This window comes from Onychostoma macrolepis, chromosome 09, assembly GCF_012432095.1.
Source record: "Onychostoma macrolepis isolate SWU-2019 chromosome 09, ASM1243209v1, whole genome shotgun sequence".
Taxonomy (NCBI): Eukaryota; Metazoa; Chordata; class Actinopteri; order Cypriniformes; family Cyprinidae; genus Onychostoma; species Onychostoma macrolepis.
Window position 1 is genome coordinate 1665679 of NC_081163.1, and position 16258 is coordinate 1681936.

The window sequence follows — 16258 nt, forward strand, 5'->3', positions numbered from 1 at the left end:
CCTCTGACAACATCACTTATTTGTGAAACACTGATTGAATTGCGGGACTGTTTCTTTAAGAAACACCCGGAAAAATGCGAACGTGATGTGCGTCAAATGCGCGCGCACTTTGAGGAAGAGAAATAGCGTTTGAAACAGATAACAGTGTAAACAACAGAGATAAAGTCATGCGGAGGTAAAGTATGAAAGCATTTTGTTATAAGATATTAATTCCTTATCACTCAGTGTATCATTCGCAAGTTACTGTTGTATTAATATTAAAGGCAGAACTTTACTGTAGTATAAAGTTTGTGTGCCTGAGGTAACGTTAGCCTATTTACGTTACTAAAGATAATAAACTAATGTTTGAAAGTGTTTGAAAACACGTTTAACTGTTGCTTAATAGTTCATATATTATCTTATATGTTATATTTTTAATATTTAAAATTATTTTAACTTTTAAATTAATTTATACAGCAGTTATTTTCACAATACAAATAAAAATGAGTAGTATTCCTGTTATTAGAATTTAGCACAAGGAAATTGCTAGTGTTTAAAGTCTAGTCTTTACCCCATAAAGCCTACTGTATCAATTTCTAAAGCCTCTAAATTATTAACATGATCTAAACTTGGCTTTTTCCTGTCAAATCTTGACTGATTTTGATCAAGTAAGCGTCAGAATAACTGCAGTCATATTTCCAGATGAACACTTACTGGATTGAAGCAGCTCAGCTTTACTTGATTCTCCTTCAATCATTTTTTAGAAAAATCAGTGCGTCTCAAATCTGATCATCAGGATCTTTTGAGGAGCGTTTGTTTCCAGAAGCTTTACTTTCTCTGTTCCACAGCGGAGGAATGATCTTCATCTCGCATCTTCTGAGGAGCGCTTATTTCTTCATCTCTCCATCAGCATTGCATTATATGTTTGGATCATTTCAATCTCATCTTTCTGAGACATATTACTGGAGATATAGAGCGACGACTGATATTTAGATCGTTTTATGTCAGTATCTGCTCCACTGTTATAAAGATCTCATTGATTTACATTACAACCATCAGAATTTCATCATATAAATATCAGCATCTGCAGAAAATTCATATTTATGCTCAGTTTGTGTCTCTGAATAAAACTGACCTGTTTTTTCCTCCATATTCTTACTATATCAGACTATATGAGCCATAGAAGAATGATGCATGAAATATGAAACTCAACAAAAAACACATACTTTCTTTTATGTTTGGTCTTAAGTTACAGTAACCTGTTATTTCATAGGCTTTACTTGCTTAATCCACCAAATGTTTGATTGCTTCCAACAGTGAACCAAGCTTTTCAAGTTTGGACACCAAACGGACTCTGATTGCACCAAACGTCTTTGGTGAGTTCATCAGTAAATGACTTGGTATTATATGCAAAATCTTTGGAAATGTGTTGATGAATTTCCTTAAAGATTGAGGTTTCTTTTCACTTTCTTCTCCAGCTTTTCGTCTGAGTTGACTTCAAATCACAAGGCGATGGCTGCAGAACGGCACGTCAAAATGCTTGCGGTTAAAGGAGACGTGCTTGCTTTCCAGTGCAAGAGTTTCAGCTCAAAAACCAGAGATCATCGCAAAGGCTCAGAGGTTTCTTTCTACAGTCTGTCCTTCAACCGAGACTCACAGAACTTCTCCGTTAGAGATCGTAACTCGTCTCTGATTCACAAGGACAGCTCTGCAGAAGCAGTCGTCGTTCATTGTTGCTCCGCTCTGGATGTTCAACAGAGACAAAAAGCGCCTTGTGTTTTACTGAGACTGTGCAAGAAGAGGACGTCTGCTTTTAAATATATGCTTTACTCTATATGCACATCCACAGAAGCAAAGCTTCATGCTGAGTTTGTGTTGCCATACGAGATGAGAGATAATATTTCGATATTGCTCGGCCCTACATTGATTTGGAGTCATGAAAACTCTGTGTTTTATACATCCTCGCAAACCAGTGGAGTGAAAGAAGTCCCCATGACGGTCAATTTTATTGGCGAACTTCCTCTTCGGCAAAGAAAACTAGTGATCCAAGGAGCCCAAAATGTGCCAAGCGATCAATCTAAAGTGAAAAACATACTGTATTTCATAGAAGATGGAAGAACTTTGAATTTTGCATGTCTTGTGCCTGATGCCTACAGCTCTGTGATCCAGTGCATGATGGTTCTGTCGGCTGAAGAAGTCGACGGTGGTTTGAGATCGGCTGTTCTGGCGGCTACAAGCATGAAACAGCTGGTTCATTTTGAGAACGGACTTCCTCGGGACGTTTGTCTTCTTCCTTACGAGCAACCGCTGAGTATTCAGATGATTCACACTCTGAAAGACGACTGTCTCGTTGTCGTAACCTTCAGTCAGGGAAACGTCTGCGCTGTGTGGAAAGACACTTTCCAGGTGAGTGTTTATTTGTGGTGTTGAAGTATTAAAGGAATAGTTCACTCGATTTGCTGAAAGATTTGGAGAAATGTGTCTCTGCATCAGTGTCTCAGCAATGGATGCTCTGCAGTGAATGGGTGCCGTCAGAATAAGAGTCTAAACAGCTGATAAAAACATCACAATAATCCACAGCACTCCAGTCCATCAGTTAACATCTGGAGAAGACAAAAGCTGAAACTAATCCAGCATTAAGACGCTTTTTAACTCAAATACAAGTCCATAATCCATAATAACTCTTCCTTCAGTGAAAAAGTGTTCTGGTGTGAATCAGGAGAGAAATCTGCAGATCAAGCAGCGTTTACAAGCCAAAACCGCTCTAAACTAATATGTGGCTGGATTCTGATGTGAGAGACTGGAGTGGTGTGGATTATTGTGGTGTTTTTATCAGCTGTTTGGACTCTCATTCTGACGGCACCCATTCACTGCAGAGCATCCATTGCTGAGACACTGATGCAATGCTACATTTCTACAAACCTGATGAAGAAACAAACTCATCCTAATCTTGGATGAACTGAGGGTGAGAATTGTCATGCAAATAATGTTACAATGTGCGAAAAATACGATATTTTGCTTAAAGACAAGAGCCTGCTTTATTTCTTTTGATTTTGAAGCAAATAATGATATGGATGTGTCCTTGACAGCTTTTATCCAAATCATCTTTCATTGCATTTCATATTTCATTAGCTCATGCATTACCCTCTAATTGAAGGTTAAGCTGTTATCATCATAAAACAGTGATTATAATTGTCTTTTTAATGGAGATTATTTCTAGGACGGTATTCGTTGTGTCTAAAGCAGTGGTATCGTTTGAGACGGTATTTGAAGGTACGTCTGCTGTAAAGTTATAATGACAAAGCTGCTAATTTTCAAATATTTTTATTTACAGAAACTAGGATTGGCAATATATTAAAATAATTAAGGCAAGACACTACAGGCAATTTGGAGAGATTTGTTTTTTTACATTTTTATTTTATTTTTTTTTACTTTCAGACTAGTGGAAATAAAACATCCAAAATACACATTTAAGTGTTTATTTTATTGCACTTTATCTATTTCAATGATTTCATTACAAAACATATCTTTACAAGTTTGTATCTCCAGCAGCACTTTAGTTTACGAATTTAAAAAAAAAAAAAAAAAACTATAATCATATTCACCTGGGGTGTCTTGCCTTAAACTAAAACTACTTTAATTTTAATATTTTAATTGTTTGTAATTTTTTTTAATTTAATTATAGGATACGGTTCTTAAAATATTTTTTAAATAAAAAATAGAAAAATTATCAGCTGCAGTTTGCACCTGATAACATTTTCTGAACTTGACAAACCCAGAAAAATTTATATTCTTTTAAGAAATATTTTCTTAACTTTTATATATAATATTCATTTTCATAAATATTTTTTTTTTTTTTTTTTTCAGGTCTAGAAATCACACTTTTAAAATTCTCTCAGATATTGTCCAGGTATCACAAGACTTTGTGATGTAAAATAAAAGACATAAATAAAAAATTTTAATTTAAATTGTCCCCACAATATCAGCTTATTAGATCTTTTACCTTATTTTATTGCTCATTTTATGTCATTTCAAGCCACCTTGTGGCCCCATTGGCAGTGTGCTGAGGCTCTATTGGGTCCCGGGCCCCTGGTAGAGAGCCAACGCTCTCTAAAGCATCACAAAATGCATTTTGTGACCTCGACAGCAACTTCAGTTTGCTGTTACGCTTCTTTAAGAGGTTTGGCGTGTTTAATAAGCGATAAACAGGAAGCAGACTGTCAATCATAGCACAGATGTTTACGGTACACTTCCTGATGGACGATATTAAAAGCTGATTGCAGGACTTGCATTTAAAGGTTACCGTTCGTACCAGAAACATTTCAAAGCAGCAGAAAATGTCAGATTATTTATTATCTGTTTTGATGCAACGCTGCGTGTCTATCCAGGAGCTTGTTGAAGCGACGTCTTGTAAGCGAGTGTTTTCACAGTGACTGAAGTAACATTTGGGTCTGTTTTACGACTAATACAGGTTTATTAATATCAGACTAATATCAACTCTTATTTTCTCTTGTGGACTATATGTCAACATCTTTTATGTGAAATATCTTATTCAGGTCAGTACTAAATAAACAATAACATGCATTTTTTAAGATCCCTCTCATTTTGGTAAAATAATTAACATGTTGCAGATTCTGAAAGGGGGATGCAAATTTTTGACCTCAACTGTATATAGCTACTGCATATATATATATATAACTAATGGCGTTCTTCTGTGTTTCAGGTGGCGGGGTGTTGGACAGGAGTGCGTCTGCTGCTCGTTGATGACTTTATGGGATGCGGGACGGATCAGATGCTCTTAGTGTTTGAGAGTTCATCAGCAGAACCGCTTAGCAGCTTCCTACTCACTGATCTGTGTGCCGTCACTTACTCTGTGCGTCAACAGCTTCATCTATCAGTGCTTCTCAGCTGCTTTTGCTTCAGGAACAAGCATTATATATTGCACATTCAGTTCTATCTAGTCTTTAGAGTTTGATTGGATGCACATAAATACATAAAATAGATGCACATAAAAATAACAACTTAAGTCTATTTATTTTGATTGATTAATTATGCATGATTAGTTGCACTGAACACAGTTTCTCGCTGCTGTCTGTAGTATGAACGGACAGATGTGCAACACGTCTGTTTCTGTTTCTAATGCGTCTGATTGAGTTTGCTGTGTGTTAAATCTATCAATACTCTGCAGTGTGGCCGATCAGACGGCGAGGAGCCGAACACATCAGACGCAGCGCAGGAGAATCACCTTCTTATGGTTCAAGCATTAGAGTCCAGACTGCAGGTAATTAACAGAAGCACCTGCTCGTCTGTGTACAGACTCATAATCAGTTTCCTTCCTTTGAAAATAGAGAGATTTCAATGATTTATTCACTGCATGTTAGTACTTTAAATGACAAATTAGTACGTTTTGAAATGGTACCGCCCCAGTGACAGTTTTGTACCTTTTTTTCTGAGAGTGTGGCATTGAAGCTGGATTATTCCTCTCAAATATAACATGCATGGTTGTCTGTTATTGGTTTGTTGTGTCTTTAGAGCGGCCTGAACGTCCTTGAAGACCTTCAGAGAGACGTAGAAGTCAAAGACAGACTTCTACAGCAGTCATTAGTGGCTTTAACTGATCTGGTGTCAGGCAGAGAACATGTCTTCTCCTCTCCACAACAGGTCCGTCAAAGCTTCATAGTAAAAATGGAGTAAAAGTGCTTGAGATTAAATTAGCAGTCAGTCGACAGTTTAGCACTCTTTAGATCGGGTTTGTCTGTGAATGTGGCAGGAGGGGCTTGTTTCTCTGTGGGATGAAGACGATGGTGATGGTGCTGGAGATGAAGAGGATGATGGGATGCAGACTCAATGTGCTGAAGCTCCTCTGAAGATGCACAGAGTTTGGCAAAGAGTCATCGGACAGAGTTTGATCGTCGGTGTCGTTCTGACATCAACAAATAACACGTACGTGAGATTTACTCTTCAAATAATCAAGGCTTTTTTCACTAAAGAAAGAAACTTTGAGAAATATTGAGGTGCTGTTATAGTTTTATTAATAGTTTGAATTAGTTTTATATATATTTATGTGTGTGTGTGTGTGTGTGTATATAATTTTATTTTATTTAATTTTTTCTTAAGCTTTTGTTGTTTTTATTTTATTATTTATGTCCAGATATAGTTTTTATTGTTTCAGTTCTAGTTATTTTAGTACATCAAGTGGAAACTAAATTAAAATGAAAAATGTTTATAATAAATCTCAATTGATTGCTTGATTTATATATTCGCAGAATGTAAAGTATATTTTCTCTCAATTCTAATCTGCTAAACGTGACTGTAAGGTGAGAAGTTAAGATATTATAAACAAACATCATGTTGAAACGATATAAATTTGACTCGGGGTTATTGTAGTAAACTAAAATTTAAATAAAATTCAACCAAATAAAAACTTTTTTTATTTGAAATACAATAAACATGAACTAAAATAAAATATTTAAAAAAAATTGTTGCACACAAATGACAAGACAATTTTTATTTTTTAATTTAGTTTAACTTGATGTATTAAAAATAACAAACTATTTATATATATATATATATATATATATACATATATACTGTATATATATAAACTAATTAAAAATGAAAAAGGAGAATACAATAAAAATGATTTAAAATAATAGTAAGAACTATAATTGTCTCTCATGATGCTAAACAATACATAGTCATAAAGCAATATTTACTTACAGATATTGTTTTGCAAAACATTGTAATGCATGTAAAGTACCATGCCATTTTTGCTGCTGGAGTTTAAAGATGAACAAAGTAAAGCGTTTGTAGGTTGATTTCTCTGTAAAGTGTGACTCTGTGCATCTCTCAAAACATTGATCTGTTTGTTTGAGCGCTGCAACCTACCATCCGGCCCTAGACTTCATGCTAATAGAGAATGGGAGCAAATATTGAAGCTGAATCTCATTACTGTACAGTTATCTGATATATTCACACTCAGGCTGTTCAGGGTAATAGGGACTGTAACCATAGAAACCAGACCGCCATGCAAAATGAGTCTGTTTTTAGAAATGCAGCTGTGTTTGTTCCTCACCTGACCTGAAGGAGACCAGCTAATCATGGACCTCACATTCAACTGAAAATCTGCTCTGTTGGTCTAAATCATCTCTGTCTGATTGCTTTCATACTCGCAAGACACGAGATGATTTACTAATATCAACTGTTGTTTAAACTTCAGTTCAAGAAATACAATTAGAGTTGGTACGTTTGATTCATTTCCATGAAAATGTCCATTTCAGTGAATTGATTCAAATGACTCTGATTTAATGATTCCTTTGCATCGTCCCTCAGAAATGTTCACTGAAGTCCTCGTGGGATTTTTTATATATTAAAATGTTTTAGTATATCTGTAGGTAAATTTTGCTATTTATGACTATGTACTGTTATATTGGTACATATGAAAAAATATTATTCTTCCTTGTGTTTATTTAGTGAGAAAAATGTGAAAATGTGCCTTATTTACATCTATTTTTCATTAGATTTTTACTGGATTTTACTTCTTACACTAAACATTTTGAATCTACTTGACTACAGTAACTTATTGATTCAAATGATGCTTCCTCTGAATGAAAACAAAAGGTTTTTTTTTTTTTTTTTTTGCAACAAACAGCAATATTTACCTACAGATATTGTTTTTGCAAAGCATTTTAAAGTGTAAAATGCCGTGCAAGGACATTTTTAGTTGGTTATCCAAATGAATTGACTTTTTTGAGAGAGAGAGGAAGCATACAAAAATTACACAAAAAATATGTAAACTTCACTTTTAAACTCTGTTTCCTTTTTCATATCCATGTTATTTTAGTATCATTTTGTTTTGTCATTTTATGTCTAATTTTTATGTTTTAGTTATTTTAGTGCTTAAGTTTAAACTAAACGAAAATGGTAAATGTTCAACAAGCTGAAATATATTTTTTTATTCATTTAAGTTAACTTTTAATTTTGTTGCAATGTATTTTTTTATGGTTTTAGTCAACAATAATAACTCTGATATGCATTTAATTTGGATCAAATGGTGCTTCCTCTGATTGGGGAAAAAAGGTTATTTCAGATCAAATGCATTAATATCAAGACATAATAACTCTTTTCTGACTGTTTTGTAGGTCTGTAATGAATATTAGCGCTTCGATTGTGTTGGATTCTCATCAAACCGGAGTGACTCCTGTTCTGAACACTAAGACTGTGATCCTGCCGTATCCTGCATCAGACGCAGCTGTCGCTCTCGCTCTCGCTCTCGGCCCGTCGCCGGTGAAGATCAGACGCTCCGATTGTTCTGCTGACAGCGACGGATCAAGACTCGCCCTGGTCGCTGTGACTGACGCAGCTCCTTTATTAACCTCTGGCTGCGTCAGATGTCCCTTCATGCTCCATTACAGCTCCAAAGAATCACCCGGATCTCCTGCGGCAGAATGTGCTCGGGTTTCTCAACACTGCGGGCAGATCTCGCTGGATCTGAAGGATATTTCCATGGGAAAGCTGCATCCACGACTGTTACAGGAGCACAGACTCAACACAGGTGAGAAAACGGCCTTATGAGTAGCAGTCTATAGTAAGAATGCACCGATATATCGGCCGATAATCACTATCGGCTGATTACTTTAAAATAGTGTTGTCACGGTACCAAAATTTCAGTATTCGGTACCGATACCAGTGAAAATCCAAAGTTCTCGGTACCAATTTCAGTACCACATGCTAATTAAAAAAACACACTATTTTTAATAATAAAGTCAAACAGAAATAAAATGTACAAAAATCAATGCCATTCTTTATACTTATTTAATTGTGTTTCAAGTTTTTCCGCAAATAATAAAAGTATGAAAAACAGTAAAGTTTCACCCAAATTGAATTGGTCTTTAAATTAATTCAATTTAAACGCATTTTATTTTTTTTTTACTATTAAAATTAAAATATGGAAGAAATATTGTGATTATTTCTTTAAAAATAAATAAAAATTTTCAACAGTAGTAGTAGTAGTATCACATACATTCTACTAAATAATAGTAATATATTTCTGGCACAATGTCTTTAAGATAAACATTTATTTTGACGGGTTGCCGTGAATACCTTTAAATTTCTGTGTGTAGCTATATGATATGACGCTGGTTTTACTCAAATGGAACGGTAGAATGCTCTTGAAGTGACTCTCAGAGCAGTTCTGTAGATGTTGTTTATGTATTTATGTCCTCATTGAGTCGGCAGATGCTGAAATCACCGCGAGTGTCACGCGCGCTTCAGTGTGTGTAGTAAAAAAAACAAAAAAAACGCGTGTCTCTGCCATTCATTCACACAGAGACTCGCAGAACATGCGGGATTCATATCTGAATCGACTTTTGCGGCTTAATATTTACAGATACTAGTCCATGTTGCAATTTGATTTAAGTGTAATGACGTACTTTTTATTAATTCATCCAAACTTTGACAAATTCCGTGACATTCCGTGCTAAACTGTAAATTCCGTTTTTATAACTGGATTCCTACTTAAAAAAACCTGGTACCGTGACGTTTTCATTTTTTTTAGTACCGACTTGGTACTGAAGTACCGGGTCTTTTGACAACACTACTTTAAAACAGCCGGTGATCAGAGCTGATTAAATCCCGTCAATCAAAAGGGGAGAAAAAACAAATCAGACTGAAACTCACGTGTGAAGTAAATGCCTTTTGTGTGGAATTTAGGGCTGTCAAAGTTAACGAGATAACGCAATCTCATTTTTACTTTAATAACGCATTCAGGTTAGTTTTAACCTGGAAGAGATACAATTTTCTAAAAAAAACATAGTTTTTAGTAAGTGAATGAAACTTTGCAAATGCTTTAAAAGACTCTTTCTTTCTTTCTTTCTTTCTGTCTGAGCGATATGTCCATTTTGTGTTCGGGTCATTTTTTGACCTGGGTATGTATGGGCTGTTAGTAGATGATAAAAATAAAATCTATGAAGTTACATTAGAGTCACATTTTTATAAAATATTTAGCCTTTTACCAAATCTTGCATGCTTTTGAGACTGGATTTTGATTTTGCACCTATTTACAAATTATTGCAGCATGAAAGATGTATCTTTTTTTTCATCTGAAGGTAGAAGTTTATGCAAGTAAAATTAATTAATTTAGTTTTAATTCTAAATTTTAATTTCTAAATTTATGTTTTGTTAGAAATAAATATGTAGGTTTCATAAATTTGGACTGTTTTTGAGCAACCATGAGTTATGAATTCAAAGGAATTTAATTGTTACATTCATTAATACTGGTAATTCTCATTATATTTTCTTGTAAATTTAATACAATAATAAATTTCTCATAAATAATGAAACAATAGACTCTTTTTTTTTTTTTTTTTATCCCAGGAAAGTTATCCAGTATTCACAGTTGATTAGTTAGCCATTAAGACACTATCTTACACTAGGAGCTTATTTACTGTTAATTATATATGTATGTTTGAATAAATCACAAAGACACGTTTTTTTTTATGAAAAATGTGCAATTGAGTTGTACACACACATTTCAGTTTTTATATTTCAAAATAAATATCGGTTGAATATAGTAGTTTGGGCTCTGTTGTTAATTTTAACCTCTAATAATATACATGTACCAAATGAGTGTTCCTGTAGTTTACAGTATTACTTAGGAGAGATTTTTATTTATTTTTTTCCTTGTGATTCTGAAAACCAAACTATCGTTTTCAGTATCGGTATTGTTATCGGTATCGGTTCCGGGTGCATCTGTAGTTTCTATTCACAGTGGTGTTCTCTGATGGTTTGTGTGTTCAGACGAGGCCAGAGAGGATCTCCTCAGCCTGATGGCGCTGCTGGACGTGTGGTTTTTCCGGCTGGAGTGTCCGGATCACACGCTGGTGGATGTGCAGGGCTGGTTGCAGGAGTCGCTGAGGTTCGAGCGGCTGGAGATCGACCCACACTTCACCGCAGACCCGTCGGGCGTCAGGCTCTTCCGCTGGGAGCAGAACTCACCGTTTCAGGGCGTCTTGAGCATCTACTGCAGGTGAAAACATGGACTATCGGTTTGTTTCAGTCATGTGACTTTCTGCTCATCCGCCATGTTCACTGGAACAGTAACATATTAATACTGATTAATACATCACCCCCTTCTAATGAACAGGTTTGACTACTTATATATTAGGGCTGTCAGTCGATTAAAATTTGCAATCGAATTAATTACAGGGTGCTGCAATTATTAATCTAATTAATCGCAAACTAAATTTTTCTGTGAAAATACCCCCAAAAGATAATTTAAAACTATTATTGAGAGAAAGAGACCTATGATTTCTGTAATGCAGACTATACTTCTTAAACTAGACTATACTTCTTTAGTAATACTAATACAAAATTATTAAACTATTTAAAAATGAATTTCATAGGCCTTGTTTTATAAAGTTTAATAAATCATTAAAATTAAGAAAAAAAAAATAGAATAAAAATCTATTTTAACGCCACGTGAATTGCTGTGGTACTTTTATGATGTGCCTTTTTTCATGTGAAGAGTTTATTTGCAAAAACAGATAACTTTTCTTTTTTTTTAATTTTCAAAAATCATGTGTTTTATTATTTTATTGTGTTAGTTAGCTGTGTTTTTTTTTTTTTAACCTAATCAAAATAACCTAACTGCAGCTTGGGTGATTAATTGGATTAATTGGAATGCACAATGAAAAAACATGATTTTTTTAAAATTGTTAAAAACGGAGTTATCTGTTTTTGCAAATTAACTCTTCATGTGGTCACTGAACTGTTGTAGAGGAAAAAAATAACAGCATATTTCTTTAAAATGATGAGTAAATAATAACAAAATGGACTTGATTAATTTCAACTAAAAGTTTGATTCATTGGAAGACTGTGTTGCTGTTCGATGAACCTGATTGGTTGTGTTCTGCTGCAGGGATGAGCTGAGTTTGCTGCACTTCCTGCACTCGCTGTGTGACTTCCTGCCCGTGTCACATGACCTGCAGCCGCTGGAGAGGCCGAGGCTCTGCGCTGGATCTCTGGCTCAGACTCTGCAGACGGAGATCCACACCGTGACGCAGGAGGCGTCTTCAGCGCTGCGCTCTGATGAGGGAGCGAGGAGAGAAGAGGCGGAGTCACAGACGCTCCACACACTCAGGGAGGAGTGGCTTAAAGAACGGGAGCGGTGCAACGAGAGGCTCCGCCCCCTGCTGGACCAGACGCGCTACAGCAGACTGATAGAGTGCATGATTCATGCGCAGCTGGACGCCGATGAAGCCGCTCTGATGGAAGCTCCTCGTCTGTAGGTAAAGGAACATGTTTCGAAAACTCAAAAATACCATCTAAAACACATAACAGTCGTATGACTCCCCTCATCTCATTTTAAACATCTTACAGTCAGTCATGTGACACACGAGAACCAATGACGTTTATCTCCAGTGACATCAGACCTTTTGTGATTTATTCATTTAATCTTTTATTTTATTTATCTCAGTTTCAGAGATTATCAGTTAATAATAGCTGTTTTAATATCATTAATAAGGGTAATTTTTTTTAAGCATTTTAAGTTTTTTTTTATATTGTCCACTTTCATTTTCATTTTAGTTAAAGTTTTAGAATTTTTTTTTTTTTTAGGTTTTGTTAGTTGTTATTTTTTAAATGTATATTTGTTTTATTTGTTATTTTCAGGTTTAGTTTTAGTTTGTTTTATTTTAGTAATTTTGTTGTGCATTTTTATTAGTTTTGTTGTTTTTAAATGTCTGTCTAGTTTTAATTATAGTTTTGTTTTTCTTTATTTTTAATTTTAGTTTTCAAAATTACTTCAAATTACTACTTCTAATTAAACTAAATGAAAACTAGAAAAGTGAGTGATATTTGCATATTACAGCATAACTGAAAGGTTTTTGTTTTATTATAGTTAACATCTATTTTAATCCAGTTTAATGTTTTTAATATCTTGTTTTAATGAATGATAACACTTGTTCTGTTCGTCGTGCAAAATCACTACTTCAGAAATGCACAAGCCTTTTTTTAACAAAACAAAAAGTTAACAATCTTTTTTTAATAAATAATGCAAATAATGAATATAAAAAATGACAATATTGGCAAATATATATATATATTAACATATTTATACAAATGTGGTGCCTTTTTGCCATTTTTGGAGTCATCACTGAACTGTAATAGGAGAAATATCAGCATACGGGCTTGAAATGGCACGAGATGAGTAAATGATTTCAGAATTAGCTTTTTCAGTTGAATTATTCCTTTAAAACAGCTCGGTAGAGAGGCAGAAGAAGCACAAGGAGCATCATGTTACTCTGGAAGCGAATGACAGCTGTGTCTTTCAGCGGCTGTGGATCTGAATCCGTGAGCTTCTGCTGGTTTGGTCTCGAGGTTCTCCAGGGCTTCACACAGGAAACACTTCATCTGCCCTCAGAGAAACAGACTCTCCATCACCGCCTGCGTCTCACCTCCAGCAATCGTTTGTGCGTTTGCTGTTGAAAATAAACGCTTGGATGCAAAAAGCCTCGAAGACAATTATTTAAAAAAATAAATAAATAAGCTTCTTTGTACTGTATTTCAGTCTTTCAGCTTTCTACCAAAATTTCACATTATTTGCTGTTGTTACTTGTGAAATTTAATATCAATTTATGTGTGAAAATTATTTCCTATATGTATGTGTATCAGTTTTATCTCAAAATGTATTTTTATTTTTTTGTTTACAGTGTATAAATAACTAAATTACTAAAAAAAATAAACATACCGAAATGCTACAGAATGTTTTTTTTATTTAAACCTTTGAAGAATTATTTTATTTATATATGTATCTGTAGATACTGTAAAAACAGTTTTATTGATGTTGTAAATAAAATAAAAAATCCAACATAAAAATATATATATATATATATATATAATGTGTCATGCCCCTGGACTGTTTTTGTTGTGTTTTTTTCTCCCCATGTGTTCTGTGACCCAGTTTTTCCCCTGTCTGATTATTAATTGATTCCAGGTGTGTCTCCTTGGTTCCTTGATTGTCCTGTGTTTAAAAGCCCCGGTCCTTTCAGTTAGTGTTTGTCGGTCTTTGAGTGTCTATCCTGCCTGTGACCTGTGTTCCCGTTTGGATATTAAACTCTAGTGTTCCTGGTCCCCGTGCGTCCCGCGAAGTGTGACTAATATATATATATATATATATGTATGCACATACAGTCATTACCAAAAATATCGGCACCCTTGGTAAATATGATCAAAGAAGGCTGTGAAAATGTATCCGCATTGTTAATCCTTTTGATCTTTTATTAAAAAAAATCACAAATCTAATCTTTCATTGGATAATAAGAATTTAAAATGGTGGGGAAATATCATTATAAAGTAAATGTTTTTCTCAAATCACATATTTAATGTGTGTGTGTGTATATATATATATATATACAGGTGCTGGTCATATAATTAGAATATCATCAAAAAGTTGATTTATTTCGCTAATTCCATTTAAAAAGTGAAACTTGTATATAATATTCATTCATTATACACAGACTGATATATTTCAAATGTTTATTTCTTTTAATTTTGATGATTAGAGCTTACAGCTCATGAAAGTCAAAATCAGTATCTCAAAATATTAGAATATTACTTAAGACCAATACAAAGAAAGGATTTTAGAAATCTTGGCCAACTGAAAAGTATGAAATGAAAAGTATGAGCATGTACAGCACTCAATACTTAGTTGGGGCTCCTTTGCCTGAATTACTGCAGCAATGCGGCGTGGCATGGAGTCGATCAGTCTGTGGCACTGCTCAGGTGTTATGAGAGCCCAGGTTGCTCTGATAGTGGCCTTCAGCTCTTCTGCATTGTTGGGTCTGGTGTCTCTCATCTTCCTCTTGAGATTCTCTATGGGGTTCAGGTCAGGCGAGTTTGCTGGCCAATCAAGCACAGTAACACTATGGTCATTGAACCAGCTTTTGGTACCTTTGGCAGTGTGGGCAGGTGCCAAGTCCTGCTGGAAAATGAAATCAGCATCTCCATAAAGCTTGTCAACAGAAGGAAGCATGAAGTGCTCTAAAATGTCCTGGTAGATGGCTGCGTTGACTGTGGACATCAGAAAACACAGTGGACCAACACCAGCAGATGACATGGCAGCCCAAATCATCACTGACTGTGGAAACTTCACACTGGACTTCAAGCAACATGGATTCTGTGCCTCTCCACTCTTCCTTCAGACTCTGGGACCTTGATTTCCAAATGAAATGTAAAATTTACTTTCATCTGAAAAGAGGACTTTGGACCACTGAGCAACAGTCCAGTTCTTTTCTCCACAGCCCAGGTAAGATGCTTCTGACGTTGTCTCTGGTTCAGAAGTGGCTTGGTAGCCCTTTTCCTGAAGACGTCTGAGCGTGGTGACTCTTGATGCACTGACTCCAGCTTCAGTCCACTCCTTGTGAAGCTCTCACAAGTGTTTGAATCGGCTTTGCTTGACTGTATTCTCAAGCTTGCGGTCATCCCTGTTGCTTGTGCACCTTTTCCTACCCAAATTCTTCCTTCCAGTCAACTTTGCATTTAATATGCTTTGATACAGCACTCTGTAAACAGCCACACCTTTCAGTAATGACCTTCTGTGACTTACCCTCTTTGTGGAGGGTGTCAATGTTCGTCTTCTGGATCATTGCCAAGTCAGCAGTCTTCTCCATTATTGTGGTTTCAAAGAACAAGAGATACCCAGCATTTATACTGTAGGGATGGTCATTTATTCAAACTCAAATGTAAATATTCTAATTTTAATTTAGATACTGAATTTGGGATTTTCCTTAGTTGTCAGTTATAATCATCAAAATTAAAAGAAATAAACATTTGAAATATATCAGTCTGCATGTAATGAATGAATATAATATACAAGTTTCACTTTTTGAATGGAATTAGTGAAATAAATCAACTTTTTGATGATATTCTAATTATATGACCAGCACCTGTATATATATTTGATGTATATATAATTTTTTTTAAATATTTAAAATAAAATATTTTACTATTTGTATGGCATCTCCCAAGATTTGTTTTTAAACCAACTGATCATTTTTATATATATATATATATATATTATTTTTTTTTTTTCAGTGACATTTTACAATATGTCATTTGTTAACATGAGTTAATGTATTAACTAGCATGAATGAACAATACATTTATTACATTATTCATGTTAGTTAATGAAAATACAGATCTTCATTGTTAGTTCATGTTAATTCACAGAGCATTAACAAATGTTAACAAACACAACTTGTGATTTTAATAATGCATTAAT

At 34.7% G+C, this 16258-nt stretch overlaps 1 protein-coding gene across 3 annotated transcripts; it reads left to right on the plus strand.

Moving 5' to 3' along the window:
• The first annotated feature begins 42 nt into the window (after window positions 1–42).
• fancb (FA complementation group B) lies at window positions 43–13754 on the plus strand. 3 transcript variants are annotated; one of them, XM_058787151.1, is made up of 11 exons: window positions 43–175; window positions 1297–1355; window positions 1458–2385; window positions 4703–4852; window positions 5168–5260; window positions 5512–5640; window positions 5750–5922; window positions 8121–8533; window positions 10777–11005; window positions 11897–12262; window positions 13311–13754. In XM_058787151.1, exons 3-11 carry the CDS (start codon window positions 1492–1494, stop codon window positions 13462–13464), a joined length of 2601 nt encoding a protein of 866 aa, XP_058643134.1. In that variant the 5' UTR covers window positions 43–175; window positions 1297–1355; window positions 1458–1491; the 3' UTR covers window positions 13465–13754. The 3 variants fall into 3 exon arrangements, with proteins under 3 accessions (XP_058643134.1, XP_058643136.1, XP_058643137.1); XM_058787153.1 differs by having other exon boundaries at window positions 11897–12266; window positions 13238–13453; XM_058787154.1 differs by having other exon boundaries at window positions 11897–12266; window positions 13311–13449.
• The last annotated feature ends 2504 nt before the right edge of the window (window positions 13755–16258 follow it).

Bases quoted from the DNA above. Each gene is read 5' to 3' on its own strand.
- fancb (XM_058787151.1), top strand. From the start codon at position 1,492: ATGGCTGCAGAACGGCACGTCAAAATGCTTGCGGTTAAAGGAGACGTG. The intron at 5,261-5,511 runs GTAATTAACAGA...TTGTGTCTTTAG, and splicing joins CATTAGAGTCCAGACTGCAG to AGCGGCCTGAACGTCCTTGA. The intron at 5,923-8,120 runs GTACGTGAGATT...ACTGTTTTGTAG, and splicing joins CTGACATCAACAAATAACAC to GTCTGTAATGAATATTAGCG.